This window comes from Battus philenor, unplaced genomic scaffold, assembly GCF_028537555.1.
Source record: "Battus philenor isolate CCGP_79_NKW_IND1 unplaced genomic scaffold, ilBatPhil1.0.hap1 SCAF_6, whole genome shotgun sequence".
Lineage (NCBI taxonomy): Eukaryota > Metazoa > Arthropoda > Insecta > Lepidoptera > Papilionidae > Battus > Battus philenor.
Window position 1 is genome coordinate 16,895,667 of NW_027181726.1, and position 17,301 is coordinate 16,912,967.

At 51.3% G+C, this 17,301-nt stretch overlaps 2 protein-coding genes across 6 annotated transcripts; both read right to left on the bottom strand.

Moving 5' to 3' along the window:
* Positions 1 to 9,430: 9,430 nt before the first annotated feature.
* Positions 9,431 to 12,555, bottom strand: mthl1 (methuselah-like 1). 2 transcript variants are annotated; one of them, XM_068773219.1, is made up of 3 exons: positions 10,640 to 12,555; positions 10,112 to 10,435; positions 9,431 to 10,022 (listed from the first exon to the last, which is right to left on the bottom strand). In XM_068773219.1, exons 1-3 carry the CDS (start codon positions 11,716 to 11,718, stop codon positions 9,656 to 9,658), a joined length of 1,770 nt encoding a protein of 589 aa, XP_068629320.1. In that variant the 5' UTR covers positions 11,719 to 12,555; the 3' UTR covers positions 9,431 to 9,655. The 2 variants fall into 2 exon arrangements, with proteins under 2 accessions (XP_068629320.1, XP_068629319.1); XM_068773218.1 differs by having other exon boundaries at positions 10,112 to 10,469.
* Positions 12,556 to 14,257: 1,702 nt separating this feature from the next.
* Positions 14,258 to 17,151, bottom strand: Tpst (tyrosylprotein sulfotransferase). 4 transcript variants are annotated; one of them, XM_068773223.1, is made up of 5 exons: positions 16,893 to 17,151; positions 16,453 to 16,490; positions 15,505 to 16,070; positions 14,911 to 15,164; positions 14,258 to 14,631 (listed from the first exon to the last, which is right to left on the bottom strand). In XM_068773223.1, exons 3-5 carry the CDS (start codon positions 16,042 to 16,044, stop codon positions 14,439 to 14,441), a joined length of 987 nt encoding a protein of 328 aa, XP_068629324.1. In that variant the 5' UTR covers positions 16,045 to 16,070; positions 16,453 to 16,490; positions 16,893 to 17,151; the 3' UTR covers positions 14,258 to 14,438. The 4 variants fall into 4 exon arrangements, with proteins under 4 accessions (XP_068629324.1, XP_068629321.1, XP_068629323.1 ...); XM_068773220.1 differs by lacking the exon at positions 16,453 to 16,490; XM_068773222.1 differs by having other exon boundaries at positions 15,505 to 16,490.
* Between the last annotated feature and the right edge of the window lie 150 nt (positions 17,152 to 17,301).

Consider the following 17,301-nt stretch of genomic DNA (forward strand, 5'->3'; position numbering starts at 1 on the left):
GTTTTTGTTTAGCAATGTCCCGACGAAAATCGGTGATCACGTTACAAATTTAGGTATCACACAGGACAGTGAACTCTTTTACGATTAACGTATTCACCATATTGTTAAAAAAGCGTCCAGGACCCTGAGATTTATGATTAGGACCTCAACCGATTTCCTTCCTCTAAACTCAATAAAAATCCTGTATTGCTTGCTCTCTCAGAAGTCTCTCAGAATAGGCTTCGTTTAGAATCTGTAATGCGAGGCCTTTAAATCCAGAATCAAGGACATCCAGAAGTGGTTTTTGCGTTATCTGGACTATTAATGAAACCAATCTCCGGTAGACCACATCCACTGATATAAAATATATAATTTCCTATCGCTGGGGCGAAGAAAGCATATTAATGTATTTTTATATTTATGTATCTTTTGTACTAACTATTGCATGCTCCATTGATAGCCCAGAATTGGTTGCGAAAATAGTATTACAGGCTAATTCAACTGCTTCTGGTCTGCGTTAGTTGAGATAGTTCAGCAAGGTTATTCGAATGTTGTCCCTGCAGGAAGCTGCCGCCGGCGAGCCTCAACAGTTGCTCTTTATAAATAAAGTTTTGAAAAAGGAGCTTGACAATAATTAGCTTCCTGAGTGAACTTTAACAACATGTAATGCCAGACATTAACATCAGTATACTAATCGTGGATACAATAACGTACCTTTTCAATAATGTTTCGTTCGGTGCCAGATCAGAAACCGATATTGGAATTTTATTGTACATACGTATGCCTTGTGCCATAAACTATTTATTAAATTTTTGTATACGAAAACTATGAGTATCAAGCTTTTTGTTATTCCTTCTATTAACACCCTGTGTCTCTGTTGTTTATATAATTTTGAAAGTTTTTGCGGACTAACAAAACATTATTACAGATATATTGCGACGCAACCATAGGAATACCAAACTACCTGATGTAAGCTTTGCAAGCTGCAACTATATCAACATGCAGTTCGTTGTCGCTGCAGGCGCCGAAACGATTAACGCACTTCCTCGTGTTCATGAACGCCTGGATCTCGGCGTGCCGGGCGCCGGGGCGGGAGCGGGCGCCGGGGCGGACGCGGGCGCGGGAGCGGGAGCGGTGACGAGACTCAAAGTAAAATTGTTGTTCGAAAATCACCAATTACACAATTTTTTTAATCTTTCTGTTTCTTTCTTTTGCTTTACTTTGTAATTTTTTGTCTACTTTTGTCATTGTGAAATTAGTGCATAAATAATATTGCTGTGGAAGCTTGCTATTACCAATGTGTTATAATTGTTTTTCTTGATGTCATATTATTCTTGGTCTGTAAACTTTTGTTATAATAAATAAATAAATAAGGAGTACCATCACGAAACATAATTTATATTTTCGACCAAAACAGACTAGCGTTAGGCCGGAGCCCCGCCTGACATTAGGCGGCAATACCGCCTTGTGGGCGCAATGTACTACCTTTGTAATGGCCTATTCATTCTTCTCTTAAAGGCATTGCCGCCATATTTGGAATAAATCGTCGACGCGGATAGATTATTGCACTCGTCGACCTTGCGCGGTGTCCGCAACACGGAGACAGGTAGCCGCCGAGCTTTTCATCGCGCGGTACAAAGTGAAAAGACGGAGAGTTTCACCAAAAAAATGTCCGCGACTATACGTGTATGTACCCTGCGGACACACCGAGCGCGGGATTCTTTTCATACGAGTAGATTCTTAAGCAACAGTTAAAAAGTAACGTCTGCCCACGCCAACAGCTGCGAGCACGGGCAGCCCCCGCAGCCGCCGGGGCGCGCCCGCGGGCCCGAGTCTCCGGCGAGGACACTCTGCTCCTTACGTTACGTTTATATTCATCTAAAGGCTAAAAATAAAGAGAACGATAACTACAATTTGTAACAATTTATTTACAAATATCGTTTATTAATGCACGCGCTGCATTGAAATTCCAAAAACTAGACTGACGTACCCAGTTGAGCGAAAATATAACGTCATTATCTGCAGTGCTCAGTTTGTAAACAATTCGTTAATTATGAGCACAGACATATAAGAATGTTGTTGCGTGAATGATGTTATAGGGCTGGGCTTGGGTCGCAGCGCTGACTCGAGAGCGCGCGCTGCGGCGCCGGGGTCGACGCCCGCGCACCACAAACTTTCTCCCGAAGCTCATTTGAAACCAGCTCCACCACAACTTAAGTGTGAGTGAGCGTAATGAGGCAATGGCTTTGTGATTGCCGATGTGCGCTCACACGACTACTCCCGGCGCGTGATCCCCGCGGCCGGCGCGGTTGGCAGTGAATAGCCGAATAAGCTTCGGCCGGGCGGGGCGGTAGTACTGACTAAGTGTAGCGCGAGTGCGCGGAGGCATCCTGCCCAGATCAGGCCTTCTATTCATCTTCAAATAGTGGATTAACAAAATTCTTTGGATCAGCTATGCAAGAGTAGGCGTGCTGTTTCGACACGGTGACACACGCTGCTTGCGGCGGCTGTGACGCGATCACAGATTGACAAAGCTGACGTTTCCGTGGCGCCTCTTGAGCTCCTGCGGATTTAAGAAGCGCGGCGACACGCGCAATAATTGCAGTGACCCCGGTCACCGGTGGCCCGCGCCGCATCCTCACCGCACCCTCGCCGCGCCCTCGCCGCGCGGAGTCACGCGGCGCGGCGGTAGTTACGCAACGCGCGATGCAACTGGGGCAGCGGCCGCCGCACGCACGCGCGCCGCGTGGCGTGCGCTATGCGCCCTCCTACCTTGTATCGTCACGCGAAAGCGACCCCCGGCAGACCCCGTACAACCGGCACCTGCTACACGTAAACCGGATCTGCACTCGGGCTCCTCCGAAGAAAACGAGCGCAGTGGCATGCGGGCCGCGCGGGGCGCGCAGGGGGCGCGGGTGGAGGGGCGGAGCGCGGGTCGACGCACGCCCGCCGCGCCCGAATTAGTGTCAGAGTTAGCGTAAGCAGATTTTTGGCAGCGAATGGGAAATACTTCGATATTTTTGCAAATGCACAGCCGGCGGTTTCATTGCCTCGCCGGCGGCGCGCGCGCAGTGACACCGTGCTACTGTGCGCGGTGCCGCACTGCTGTCGACGCCCGGAACTCATTTGAAATCGTACGCTCGCACAGACAACTCTGCGCTCATTGTTTAGCTTCCTGTATTGCATAAGCAAGATCGCAGGCGGTCGCTATCCTTTCGTTGCCCCGCCGCCCGCGCCCCGCGCCTTCCGGACGCAGTCACGAGAAGGAAAGCGCACTTAATCTTAATGAGGAAACCCGCGTTAAGATTTTGTCACGTGGACGACGGAAACACCGCGCGTGGGCCGCTGCCCCACTTCGCACGCGCGTCTCGTTAGGTGGCTTTCACCGCGCACACACGCGACGCGCACACGTACCAGCACACTCGCGCGCACAGGCGGCCGCGCCGGCCGGCTGCTCGCCTTGCTCCTTTTTAATACTGGCAAAACAAACGGAAGCGATTCCTCGAACCCAGCGCCGGTCGGCGAGGCACTTGGCACTTCGTGTGAGCTCCCGATTTCGACGATTGCTGGTTTCGGACCCGTATCATCGCTTCAGCCCCGCAGAGCGGGCGCAGCTCCGTCGGGCACAGGGCTCGCGGATCTGCAATCTCAAATTTTAACTTCCCTACTACTTTTCGATGGTTACTGACGTTTTGTTACTATTGAAGTCTGCCACCGCAACTTGACACTTGCAGTTTCAATGCAGCGAAATAGATCTGCAGTTAGTGGTTTGCTTGTTGTTAACAAAAGGGAGCGATAGCGTCAGCTTTACCCATTTCTCCCTTTAAGCACGATCCGTTTCGCGCGCTGATTGTAGATATTAAACCGGAGGAGCAGGCACCCCTGACATCCCCCGGCCGCGGGCGGAGCGGTTTCGCCGACGTGTTGTTTGGTTCGCGTGAGGCCAGGTTCTTTCGCAGAGCACTCTCGACAAAGCAACGCCTTCTGCAAAAGTGTTTCCTACAACTACGGTAATTTCACTGAGAATTTGCCTCAGAAACCTAAACCTAATCTAACCTGAAACGAAAATCATCCAAAGTGACATCAGTTATTGTCGAGTTACCCGCCTCTCCCTCTAGCACCGCACGCAGACGACGGTTATGTTCCCTTGTCTTATCTCTTAACGTCTTACAAAAACAACATATACTGGGATGATCTTTCTTCCGCTGTAAGCTGTCAATGTATTTTATGACCATAGGTGTGCCGTGTGTATTGTTGTTTCCAACACGTTACGAATTTCATGAAAAAACTACTACGACTTTTCTATATTTGAGATGCTGAAAGCTGCTATTTCTTCCTTTTCGAATGTATCTGATTCTGAGTCTGAGGGAGAAACGTGCACTTCTGAAACAAGAGCGTCGATATGTAGTTGTTCTGCAGATTACCGGCTCAAAGTGTCCGAGCGCGAGCTACAGTTTATGCGTTCGTCTTGCTGTTTCACGCATTGCAATCACTCAAGCAAGTGCCGGCGCGGGCGCCTCCGCTGCCTGTAGCCCGCCGCGTTGCACGTGCGGGCGGGCGCTGACGGTGCGTGCACGAGGCCGGCCGCGAGAGTTTATAACTCGCACGGGAGGCACTTCTCAGCGCACATTCTCGTCACGGAACTATTCGGTTGGTTCATTGAATGTAACAATACAGCTCGCAAACGCGCCATTGTCCCGGCGGGCGCGGGGCGCGGGGCGGCAGGCGCGGGGCGCGGGTGACTTCACTATGTCCACACAAAAGATGTTTGCGCCGATTGTGCCGTACTACGGCTGACTAATCGGACCGTCGTTACGTAAGGCTCCGATTATTTGAGCTGACTAATGCAACGCATCCCGCGCGGGCCGCGGGAGACTCGGTTCCATCGCGCGATAAGACGAAAACCAAATTTCTCACAAACCGCTTGGCTGCATAAAAGAAACTGCGGCTAGTTCGTTTGCAGTTCGCGGGCGCCGAGGCATCCGTCGCCATCGATGCCGGCTGCACGTAATCGCCTCCTCATTCTTAAGGAGAAACTTGACCCTGCTTGTTTTATGACAGGCGTGCCGCGGCGGAGTGCGGGGCGCGGGGCGCGGCGCATTCCGGGGCAGCGGCGCAGGGCCGCCCGCGCGCACTTTTCATTTCTGTTCTCTCATTAACGCATCGGCGTATAGTCTCCGGCACACAAATGTTACAAAAGTTTCCAAACGCTCACCAGACTTACCTACACTAGGCGCAGCCACGGAACGAAACACGCTGTCTCTATTTCACTTGGAGTGCCACCTCAACCCGGCCGCTTCGTTCCTGCTTCCACTACAAATCTGTGTTCGCACGAACGTGAAAAACCTTACCCCGATGTACCGAGAAGTAAATTCAGTACTAAACGCAAGCAGTGCCGCGCTGCCTGTTGGTAGTCTATACTGACGATGATACCTTATATAAGTAAATAAGACATCGTTGTCGATAAGGAATCAAGCCTCTCTGCTTATAAAAATGATGGCTAATAAATTTATAACCGACATAATTACGGGGACACCTCTGGTGTGTGCTTTGCCGCGTTACCCGAGTAGAACCGGGGAGGTCGGTGCGCGCGGCCCGGCGACCTCGAAGCAATCTCCGAGGACCGCATTGTTTGCGCACAGAGCGGGGCTGCGACGTGGAAAGTATTTGCACTGAGTTGCCACGCCGGCCGACGTCCCGCGGGGACTAAGACAGGACGAGAGCCACGTGCGCAGCGCGCGGTCGCCGTCGCCGCGGAACATTTGAACATTTCCATTTCAACTACGACTTACATTGCGACAAAGTAAAGAATTCGACATTAAGTAAGAAGAGGACTAACATATAGCTACTTCCGCTATGCAGCAGTAGTCGTGCAATGAAGTGCAACGCCCGCCAACCCGCTAATAAATGCGCGTACGGTAAACAATGCGAAACACAATTACCACCGTTAATTCACTCAACACGTATTTCTCCACGGGGCATCCTCAGGAGTTCTTGTTACACCGATTAGTGCCAAACACCTATTCTACTGGACTACTACTGGACCTGCCGCATGCGCATTTATCGGCGGGCTGGCGGGCGGTGCACTTTATTGCACGACTACTGCTACATAGCGGAAGTAGCTGTATATTAGTCGTTTTTTACTTAGGATGGACTGCCGCAAAGTAACGCCTGAATCTATTAGAGAATTCGACATATCGCCGCGTCGCGCCTGCGCACGCATGTCTATAAATGAGTGGGGGCACCTTCGAATGTGACTAACCAGACGGAAATCTCTCGGCAACCCTGGCGCGCAGTCATTCCTCGAGAGATCTAAGACCTTCGTGATCTTCCGATCCGTTGAAACAACGAGCCCGCGCTGCCGACCTCGGAGTCGATCGCATTGGGTCGCTGTTTGCATGTGCACGCTGTCTTGTTTGAGAAACAAATCTGTCTACAGCTCTTATTATTAGTCGTCACGCACCGCAGCGACGTCGGACTTCTAGCGTCTATGCCCCGAGTACTACGCGACGCTTAGTTAATCTGATTGCACTGGAAATGTATGAACATTGATAACATAATGTTTGCAAACACGAAGCTGCCATTGATTTTTTATTTATTTATAAGTGTTGTATTCAGTGTTCTCTTATTCAGTTTTCTGGAAGGCACCACTTCGCTATAAAATTGCTTAGTATATTGGCATGCACACGTGTCCACAATCAGGAAAGTTAGTGCGAAAACTGCAGTCACATGTCGATTATCTTTTTATTGTTGAAGACTGACCGGGTCACCGCAGCGCCGGGACTAAGCTAAGATGCCGCTTTAATAGGATCAACTGTCATTTAAAATCTCGTTTAGTCGCCACAAACTGGCGCTAACTCTATTATTAGACATCTCAGTTTAACAACATTTTTACCGCAACTCCCAACTGCGTGCCAAGGTCATAAAAGTGTACAGTGACCTCAATATACAAATGTAGCGTTGTTATTCACACACACCGCGTATGTGTAATAACATTTCAATCGCTTTCACTTTCGTGTCACGGGACACGACGCGGCCGCGCGCCTGACGTCACCGGCGGCGTCGTAAGGACAACCCGACAAAAAATAACGAAACACAAGCGCAATCGCGGCGCTCGTTCTCGTGCACCCGACGCGTTACGTCGCTTCAGCTTGTATACAAAAGTACAAAAGTTTTCACTTCCTAGTGTTACTTTGTCTTAAAAGTACACCACCGTCCCCGTCGGAAACTCCTTCCGAGCTCCCTCTACATTAGAAGGCGCTCCGTGCGCCCCACCGCCGCGAATCCACGGGATATACAAATGCCATTTGGCCAGCGGTCACAGTCAGGTCCAAAAATAAAGGAAACCGAACAGCGTCTTGTAGATGAACAAAAGCAACTATCTTATGTATTATGATTATGCAGACTATTTCTTTTGGCGCCCACTGTCGACACAGGACACACGACTTTGTATCAGTTTTGGTATTTTGAAAGGATTTGCTTCCGATTGTTTCTTTTGTTAATTATTATCAATAAGGTAGTTGCTCGCAGGCCACCGCGCTGCGCAGGTAGCGGCGGCGCATCCCGGGCGGCGCGTTATCTTGTTTGTGCACCCATTCCTCCGCTATCGCGCGCCGGCGTCTCCGGCGATAGCGCAGCCGGCTGCTCGCGCTGCACCGCCCCGCGCCGCCCCGCACCGCCCCGCACCGCCCCGCGCAAACGCACTCGCCCCAGTTCCGACGCGGACAACAACACGTCAACAAATGCGTTCCGTTATTGTTTCGTGCACTCCCTTCTTTTCGTTTACAATCACCCGTCGCTGCTCACCGCCCTGCGCCCGATGCACCCGCGCACCAACAGCACTAGGCGCTGCTTAGGATTCATAAAGAATTGAAAATTAGACAGCAGCTGCCTGCGGAATCATGTAAAAAGTTAAGACCTTCGACAACATTATTCTTGGACATTATGCCGGCCATGCTTATGTTAGAAGGGCAAAATTAAAATGGCCTCTCCCACCATCGATCGCTGAGAACATTCGCACGTGCGAGCGAGCGCGCTGCCGCCCGGCGGGCCGCGAGCGAGAGAGACAGTGCCCGCGACCCCGCACGCACACGCGCCCCACCGAGCACGCTCGGTAGGAAGTTCAGGCGGCGCGGGCTGTTTTGGGGATTAACCATTATTTAAGTGTAGCTGCCTCGGCGCTTCCGTCGCCTGCCCCTCGCAACTTAGGCGGCAGCTGTTAACCCAAAAAGGAGCTGTTCTTTTCAATTATTAGCATTTAGGCGTGGAGCGCACCCTAGCAAGCGAGCTGTAGCTGACACTACTTGCACTCTCGCTCTCCTCTTTAAGGTACCTCTAGAACATGTTTCCTTAGCCAAGGGACATTCCGGTGCGGCGCCGCTCCCACGGGGTGACTGTCTAAAGTAGATCTACCTGAACCCAATTTACTCACAGAAAGTACGCCCGCGCTCGCGCGCTCTCGGGTATGATCGGCCGATTGCGATTAAGTCAACGATTCTCTTTCTTGCTCGATCGCTGTTTTTATTTGAAATTAAAGTTTATTCACAGCAAATTTTTGTTTTTCGTGTCCTGGAGGGCAGCAACAAGAACTGGTTGATGCCGTTATACTGTAGTGAGGGCGCCAGGGAGGATAGACCTCTTGACGAGCCCAGGTATACTATAGACATTTACAAGTAGCGGGCATATGACCGCAGCAGGTCGCCCAGGTCATAAGAAAGTTTTCGTTACGCAGGGCGCTTACGGCGTTACGAATTTTCGAAGGCTTCCTTATTGGTCGTGTACGTATGATATCTCTCCGAATCACATTCAGTCCCGGAGGGCAACGCAGGGAGCACACGGCGCCTGCGGCAGCCCCGTCGGTCGCCCACCGCCCACACAACTCTTTCACTCCAAGCCCCGCATAGCCATGCAATACTCTACAAAATCTGACTCGAGTCGGCGGGTCACGCTTCGGCAGTCCCTGGGGCCGCTACCTTCCCGCTCCTCACGGCGACCCTGCTCGCTCCCGGTACGCGCAAAGCTCGCACTCGCCGCGACTCCACGGCGCCGCCGGCCGCCTTCGACACGAATGTTTTGGAAAATGAGTCGGTTTCGACTCCACCGCACCGGCGTCACGCTCAACGACGGTCGACTCTAAGCAAACAATTGTTCCAGAAGCACCGAGCTGTCCCCCGCGAATGAGATCTGTCACGTGGAATATTTTAGAAATAACGAAGCGTGGCCTGAATTTGTTGGTCAATAAATTTAATCACACTATTCAAACTGTTATTTTATTTGCTCACTCTTTCATCTATGTGCTCAGTATTTATACTTTAACGCAAAGCCTGTTCTTCGCTCGTCCCATAGCGTTCATTGAGTTCCTCGTCAACTAACCGAATGGCCCGGGAGCCCTGCTCCGCGACGCGTCGGCAAACGCAGACTCTAAGAGAGGTTTGTTTACGAAAACAGCATAATATTTAACATTTCCTTTATTTGTTGTTCGTTACGAACTTATTCGTACATACCGTTAACAATAGTTCGCGTCGGCCGCGCGGCGGGCCGTCGTCGGCGGCGCCGGGCGCTTGTCAACATTTCGTGAAAGTCGTCCCCTGGAGACACTCTCAGTTCGTCACGTCGCTACGTCATTGAACACAGGTACCGATACGCGTGGCAACACGCTCGCCGGGCGCGGCGCGGGTCAGCACACCGTCTCCATGGGCAGGCGCGGAGCGGCGGGGGCGGCGGGGGCCGCAGGCGCCGCGGGGGCGGCCGTGGTGTGCGTGAGCGACTCCCCGCAGGAGGGCAGGTGCGAAGAGGAGTGCGCGGCGTGGCGCGCGTGCCGACCGCGGCGCGCGCACAGCTTGGCGGCCGCGCGCTTGGCCGCAGCCCACGCGTGCGGCTGGCACCCCGCCACCAGAAAGATGAACAGGCCCTGCAGAGCGTTCAGCAGGTCCGTCGCATACCACAGGTAGGCCGGCCCGCCCGCCGCCCACGAGATCACATCGGCGCCCCACGTCACGCCCATCACCACCACCAGCTTGGCGCACACGCGCCCTAGGGCCGCCCTGCAACAACATCGCTCGTTCACATTCCGTCCGCCGCAAGTATATATAAACTGTAAATAGAAGCAAGCAGGACACAGCCGGCCACGCACCTCTCGGATGTGGACTTGACCTCGTCGCGCCGCCAGAGGCCGCAGGTGAGCTGGCGCGTGGTGGAGACGAAGAGCGCAAGGTTGACGAGCAGCAGCACGCCCACCGGGCCGAAAAAGTAGACGAGAACTTCCGTGTCGCCGTAGAACCAACAGCGACGCACGGCGAAGCGCGGGCGCAAGTAGCCCGCCGCCGCCGCCGCCGGCAGCCGGTCCAGCAGCGCGCCCGCGCCCGCCACGCACAGCGGCGCGCCCCACGCGTACACCTGGTACACGCGCAGCCGGCACGCCTCCTGCCCGCGCTCCAGCGACGTCGGCCGGAAGTCCCTGCGCAGTCACGCGTCGCGTCAGCCTGCTGCTGCTTTATAATGACAACCCCAGTGGGCCTGCTCGCTTAGTTACCACAAAGAAGTGCAGTTGATCACAAAAAATAAACCTTTTTTTTTCATAAATCGCGTTGTTTTGGAGCCACTTTTGTAGTGTTTGCTGGAAATTACAGGCGCACGGCGGCGTCTCGCAACGGACACTCACCGGAAGGTCCACCAGATGTTGAAGCACATGGTGTTGAGCCAGAAGAAAGCCGACAGAAACAGGAAGTGCATGCAGACGGCCAGTATGCGGCACACGGTAGGCGGGATGCGGTCGCCGGCCAGCTGCGTGGCGGCCAGCAGCGCGTCGCCCAGCATCAGCGCCGCCACGTAGTGCGTCTGGCACCGCCAATGCAGTGCGTGGTGCGCGGCCGGAAGCGCGAAGCCGGCCGCCAGCGTAGCCGCCAGGAACAGGGCGCCCACCGCCAGCCCCGCACCGTACAGCGCGTGGTGCGGCGGCGAACCGACGGCGCGCGCTTCCGCCTCGCAGGCCAGGACACGCGCGCCCGCGCTTGCACCGCTCACCGCCTCCGCGCACCACGCGCCGCCCGCCAGCCGCGCCCAGCCGCCCGCCGCACGCAGCCGCAACGCGCCGTCCGCCTCCAGCCGAGCGCCGCCCAGCGCGCCCGCCACCGCATAACGTGAGCCCTCTGCGCACGCCGGCCAGCCGAACCCCACGGCGCTGCCGTTGGCCAGCGCACGCAGCTCCTGCAGCGCCGCCGCCGCGCCCACCGCCTCGTCGGCGCAGCGCGCGCCGTCGAAGCCCTGGCCCTCCGCGCAGCACTTGGCGGGCCCGCGCGGCACGTCCTCGTCGCACACCAGTGCGCCGCCCGCGTCCGCGCAGTAACGCGCCGGCGGCAGCGCCACGGCCGCACCGCGCACCAGAAGCGACGCGTTATTGGCCAGCAACGCGTAGTGCGCCGCCGCCTCGGGCAGTACGCGCAACCGCGCGCACGCAGGAAGCGCAGCGCCGCGCGCTCGCCAATGTTGTGGCACACGACCGCGCTCTAGGAACGTATTGCGCGCGGGCGCGTATACCAGCGGCGCCCAAGCAGTCGCATCAGGGGGCGCGGCACGGCATTCAGCGGCGGCTGCGGCCGGCAGCAGCGCGGGCGCCCGCAGCGCGTCAGCCGATAGCTGCTCGCCCACGGGGCAACAGCGCGGCACGTCCAGCGGCGCAAGCTTGGCGCCGGCGGCGGCAGTGCACAGCCACGCCAGCGCCGGCAATGCCGCGCTCCACATCGCGGCCGACTCAACAGACGCCCGCGGCGCGCAGCATGCCCGGCGCGCGCGCTTCCAGTAGAACGTCGCGCGCACTTTTGTTCGCAGCACACAAATCTTTCCCTTCCTCTAACGTAAATCTGTTTCAATAGACAATCACTGCACTAGTGAGTCGGAACAGTCCGCGATGTAAACAGAATGTAATCCGCGACGAGATCGGTGCGCACGTGCGTTTCGGCCCCGGGCGTTGAGTACGCGTCCTCTCCCCGCGAGTGTTGGCGGAGCACTGCGCGCTCGGCGCCTCCCCGCCGCGCCGCCCGAATAACGGCTTATGAAGATAAATCACTCACCCGCCGGCTGAACCTTTTTATTATTTTTCAATTTTTGTAGGCTGTGGTTATTAGAAAGGTTTCAAAATAAATCTTTGAATAATTTACTAGGATAAACATGTTAATGTAAGCCGGGCTTTGAAACCATCACCAGCGCCTATTAAATACACGCAGGGGTCCTTTATGTGGTACTAAAATGAGCAATCCTTTAATAAAACAGCATATGTAACTCTGGAACAGATCAGGGAGGCAGACCCCCGGCTCCGACGAAGCGCCCAAAGCTTCACGTCCGCAAGTCAGAGTCAAGTCGACACTTGCAAGCACGCCTGCGGCACAAGGTTTTTTTTTACCTGTTATTGAAACAATTGAATTAAAATCTTTAAGCGGATTCGGATATTCCGGCGCGTGTTTTGGCTTTAACTTTTACTCTCGTCGGTGGCTTCGAATGCTTTGTTTTTTTTTTTCATAAAATGTTCTGCTTGTACGCCGCTGCCACTTTTTGGTACGAGCCGACCGGCTCATTGAGATTTTGAACTGTCCGGAAAGAGTCACTTGGACGCCGATTTCACAATTTAAAACTTTTTGTCGACGATCCGGTTTTTCTGTAACAGGGCCATCTACCTATGATATTAGAAAAGGTGTTTTTCAAATTTGATGTGTACCAGCTTTGATAAGACACTAGTAGATGGCGCTGCAAAATACTTTCGTATAAAACTTTTAATACTTCATTGGTTTGCCTATTTTAAGGGCGGTTGAAGTTATTTCAAGTCTGAGACCACACCGACCACATTCCTACTAAATTTTCTTATTTGATGCAAAAATCGGACTCTCTTTATTGAAGTGTGATGTGTTGCTAAGAAGCACTTTCTTATTATATATCATGTTTTGACGGAATGTTCGGAATTAAAGTACGAAAGAATAATAGAGACATTTCAAGTTTGGTCTGTCGTACAACGATTATATAGTTGGCATTTTATCGTAACCGTAGACAGAAGCGACTGAACGAATTTTCAGATTGGCTTCTTGCCTTCACAATAATTGTTGAATGTTTTAACCCTTTCAGGACCATAAGGTTACGGTACCTTATTTAATCAATTTAGCTAGATGTAATGAATTAATAGGCATCCTAAAAACATAATTTATACAAAAAATTCAAAATAGTTTTACATTTTTTTTGGAAATTTATAGGACAAATATGTCCCTATAGTCGCTAAGGGTTACTTTCTACTTAAACATCTAAATTTTGGTTTTCTTATTGGTAAGTCTGTTTTGTTGTAAATAATGTACATTTGTTACGTAGTGTACTTTTTTTACTTGTTTATGATTAATATAAATATAATAGGGCAAGTTATTTGTGGTACTCGGCGAAACAATTCCTATTGTTAGATGATTTTTTTGAGATGTTGAAGGTTCAGGTGATTCTTTCCGTTGAAGAGTCGTCGTTTCTTCCACCTCGACATCAAATACCCCTTGGTCATCATCCTGTACTAGAAGTCTTTGGTCTTCGTCATCAAGCACTAAGTCAACTTCCTCATCGCTATTGTCACCCACAAAAATTTGAAGAATTTTATTTTTTCGAAGTTCAAAAACTTCACGTCCCTTACGAAATATATTTTGCGAAAAATATCAATAAGAAAATGATAGCATTTTGGTATATCACCAAGCCAAAAGTTAAGAAATTCCGTATAAAAAGTATCCCTTTACGCCGACAGGGACATCCGTGTCCCATAATCTTTATAACGATTTATCACAGAATACAACATAAACACATTACTACTGAATATTTAGAATAATAATTTACTTACCAGGTAATGATAATTTGACACTGTAAAAATTTGAAAAGCACTTTTACAATATCAATTATTTATTCCAAACAGCAGATCGTTCGCGCCAAAAGAACTCTAACGTTCCGGTGACGATAGACAATAAACGGTGTTAGTTATCATGTATTTCCAGTGAAAATCATAAAAAGGTACTTTCCGAAATGTTAAAACAAAAAAATAATTTACAATGGTTTCGTAAATATTTAATTAATCCATGATTTTTGCTTGGGACACCGGCGTCCCCGTGGTCGTGAAAGGGTTAATGGCGAACATGATGGTCACAACGGGGTAGACACGTCCAAATAAGGAAAATACCACATACTAAAAATAACTTTATAAAAAAGCTTTCACATGGATTCCCACTCACAAAATATATAGTTATAAATAACAATGAATGAAACACACTCGAACGATAAATAAAATTTTATTTGAGGCCGAAGCACGGCGCGGCTTCTAACAATATCAATAGCAACGCTTGTTGTTTTGCCGACTGTTTGGAGAGATGAGCAAGTATTTACAACTATATACAGTTAATTTGGCCGCATAACACAGAAACATAAGTACACAAGGGGCACAAGAAAGGTTGCGGTCACGCGGCTGGCGGCGGCGGCTCGCGCGTACCGTAGTTGGGCGGGTTCGCCCACGGATCGTAGCCCAGCACAGACAGCATGGGTGCCAGCTCGGCCATGTCGGCACGCACGTCGGCCGGCAGCTGCCCCACCCACTTGTCCAGCGCGTCCAGATTCACCGGCCGCACCACCTGGTCCGACGACCGCTCCACACTGCGCGCCACATGCATCACGTTACACAACTAACACGTTACAAAGGAGCCGACACCCGTGCGCCAGGCGCGGTGCCGGGCAGCGGCCCATTACTTTACCACATAATATTGACTACTAATTGACTGCAAATATCCCATTCAAGATTAAGAGACCAGAGTCAATAAGAAAATGTATGCCATTATATGCCACAGACTTGGGGTTTCAGGTGTGGCTGTGGTGATAGAGCGAGTGCAATGGGACAAAGAGTATGACTTAATGTATTTAATATACAATGCATACTTGGAGAGTGCTACACCGTTAGGCTGGTTGATGTAACGCTCGTGGTGCAGCACGGCGTCGTGCCAGGGCAGCTCCAGGAAGTCGAGCACGCGGCGCATCGTCGCTGCGGGAGCCAGCACCAGGGCCTCGTAACGCACCAGCAAGCAGCGCGCGGCGCCCAACGTGCGGCACTGCTGGTACATCAGCTCCACCGCGTGGTTCCATTTGCTCAGGCACTGACGGTAGCTCGACAGGTCAAAGCCCGTGATCGTCACCTGCCAGCCGCGCCGAGTCATCCATTAGGCAGATTTAAACACAGATTGGTTATGCATAGTGAATGGTTAAGCAGAGCATTTGCATTTGACATGAGAGCATTTATGGTGTTTAGGATTTGTGCAGCTTCATCAAAATCGTGCTCACGGAAATAGGGGAGGTCCATGAGCAGAAAGTTTACGCTGGGTGATCGTACTCCAGTTATAACAAAAAATTTTATGAAAAGGGGCTATACCCATGTGCAGCGTTGTGACTGTAGCAGTGTAATTGTTGCTAAGATTACTCAAAGCTCGGAAGCCACGCGGGCTGACCCTGACCCAATCAAAGTTATCAGAGTGTTACCTTACGAGTGATGATAGAGTGCACGGTGGCGCGGCCGTCGCGCACCATGAACACGAACTTGGCGTTGGGGAACAGTTCCAGCACGTAGGTGCCCATCTTAAGCACCAGCGGGTCTTTGTTGCAGAGCCGCGGCGCCGGCTCGCCGTGCCGGACGATCACCTCCAGGCAGAAAGCAGCGATGGCGTTGTCGAGCACGGCCTTGGACACGCCTGCTTGCTCCAGCCGCACGCTCTCCTTCTGCGAGCGCATCCAGTGCTGGCGCATCTGCAGGATGCGCGGCACCACGCGTGTCTCCTGCCCGCAGCGCACGTCGGGGTGCGCGTCCAGCATGGCGCGCATCAGCGTGGTGCCCGAGCGCGGCACGCCGCCGATGAAGATGAGTGGCAGCTCGCGCCCCGCCACCCGCGGCTCCACGCCCGATGCCGACCCGGCGCGCCCACCGGAGCCGGCCCCGTGCCGCGCCGCCCACGCCCACACTAGCAGAGCGCCCAGCGCCAGTGCCGCCGCCGCACGCCACCGCACGCCCGCTCCCCGCCACATCCCTCTGCCCTTTCACTTTCACAGCTCTGGAAACACAAGTACCACAAGCGAGAGATGAGCCTCAACACACCAACCAAATAAACCATTTTCAACAATACATGTGTTTATTGATATAAGTTGAATAATCAAAAACTACACCCCACAAGACAAGTGTGTGGCCAAGAGCCTCAACACACTTCCAATTCTCTGCAACGATTAATATAATTCCAATAGTCTCTGACTAAGCGACCCTAGTCTCCCCGACACAAATTAACATTTATAACTTGCAACTTTTGGGAGCACATCAACTTCTGCTATCAGTAATTTACTTTTCCCTCACTAAATAATCCATCAAAATTAAAACATTATTTGTCCATTCCTTAATAAAATCAAAGTCATAATAACATAATAAGGTTTTAAAAAACTTACAAGAACAGTATGTGTAGTTGTTAGGTAAAAAACAGATCCTGCAACAATTTGTTAAGAGTGCATTGATTTGGAAAAATAATAATTTAAAGTTTCATGATTTCTAAAAATACAACATTGTACTCCCAGGTGAACTTCACGGTTAAAGCAATTGATGAGTGGATAAGCAAAATCGGAGACGCGAGCCCCAGTACGGGGCCGAGACGTTGCTGAACCAGCGTCGCTCGCTTCGGTGCGTACCGCTACAGCGTACTGAGCCGAGGAAGTATTTTGTGCCCACAGGGCCGCTCAGAAGTGCATTTATATTGCAAAACAATTCAGAAATTGATGTCACGTTGTACGCTCTTACTCCAAGCGTTGAATTTATAAATAACAAAGTTCCACATCGCACTGGTATGTTTTTACACTAGTGCAAAATTCAATCGGCCTATTGCATCACTTACCTACATTAAACTATGATTGGAAACAGTTCTTTTTTTATTGCCAACACATCTCGATAGTTTACACAAACATTTATATGTATTTGAAAAGTATACAAAATCACAAATTTCACGTGGCTCTTTTAACGAGTAACTGTCTTTAAATAGCTAAATTCTTTTGAATGTATTCCGATTGTATAATATCGCTTTGAGAACAGCCTGGTGTTAAATTCAAAAATTATATCGTTAGCGACCGCAAATACGTGCCCGGATCAGACAGCTGTCACCCGAACAGTTTATTTTCTTTATACTGTCAAAGAAAGTTTATCGATGAGATATCAAGATAAACGTCAAGCACCGAGGCTTCCAATTCCAAAAATAATTTAGTAATAATTAAGCCAAAATATTTAAGGAATATCGGGATAAACAATGA

Excerpts from the sequence above, each read along its gene's own strand:
- mthl1 (XM_068773218.1), bottom strand. The coding sequence starts at position 11,718 with ATGTGGAGCGCGGCATTGCCGGCGCTGGCGTGGCTGTGCACTGCCGCC. Across the intron at positions 10,470-10,639 it reads AACATCTGGTGGACCTTCCG|CAGCAGCAGGCTGACGCGAC; the intron begins GTGAGTGTCCGT and ends GTCATTATAAAG. Across the intron at positions 10,023-10,111 it reads GTCAAGTCCACATCCGAGAG|GGCGGCCCTAGGGCGCGTGT; the intron begins GTGCGTGGCCGG and ends ATGTTGTTGCAG.
- Tpst (XM_068773220.1), bottom strand. The coding sequence starts at position 16,044 with ATGTGGCGGGGAGCGGGCGTGCGGTGGCGTGCGGCGGCGGCACTGGCG. Across the intron at positions 15,165-15,504 it reads ACTCTATCATCACTCGTAAG|GTGACGATCACGGGCTTTGA; the intron begins GTAACACTCTGA and ends CGCGGCTGGCAG. Across the intron at positions 14,632-14,910 it reads AACGGTGTAGCACTCTCCAA|TGTGGAGCGGTCGTCGGACC; the intron begins GTATGCATTGTA and ends TGTGGCGCGCAG.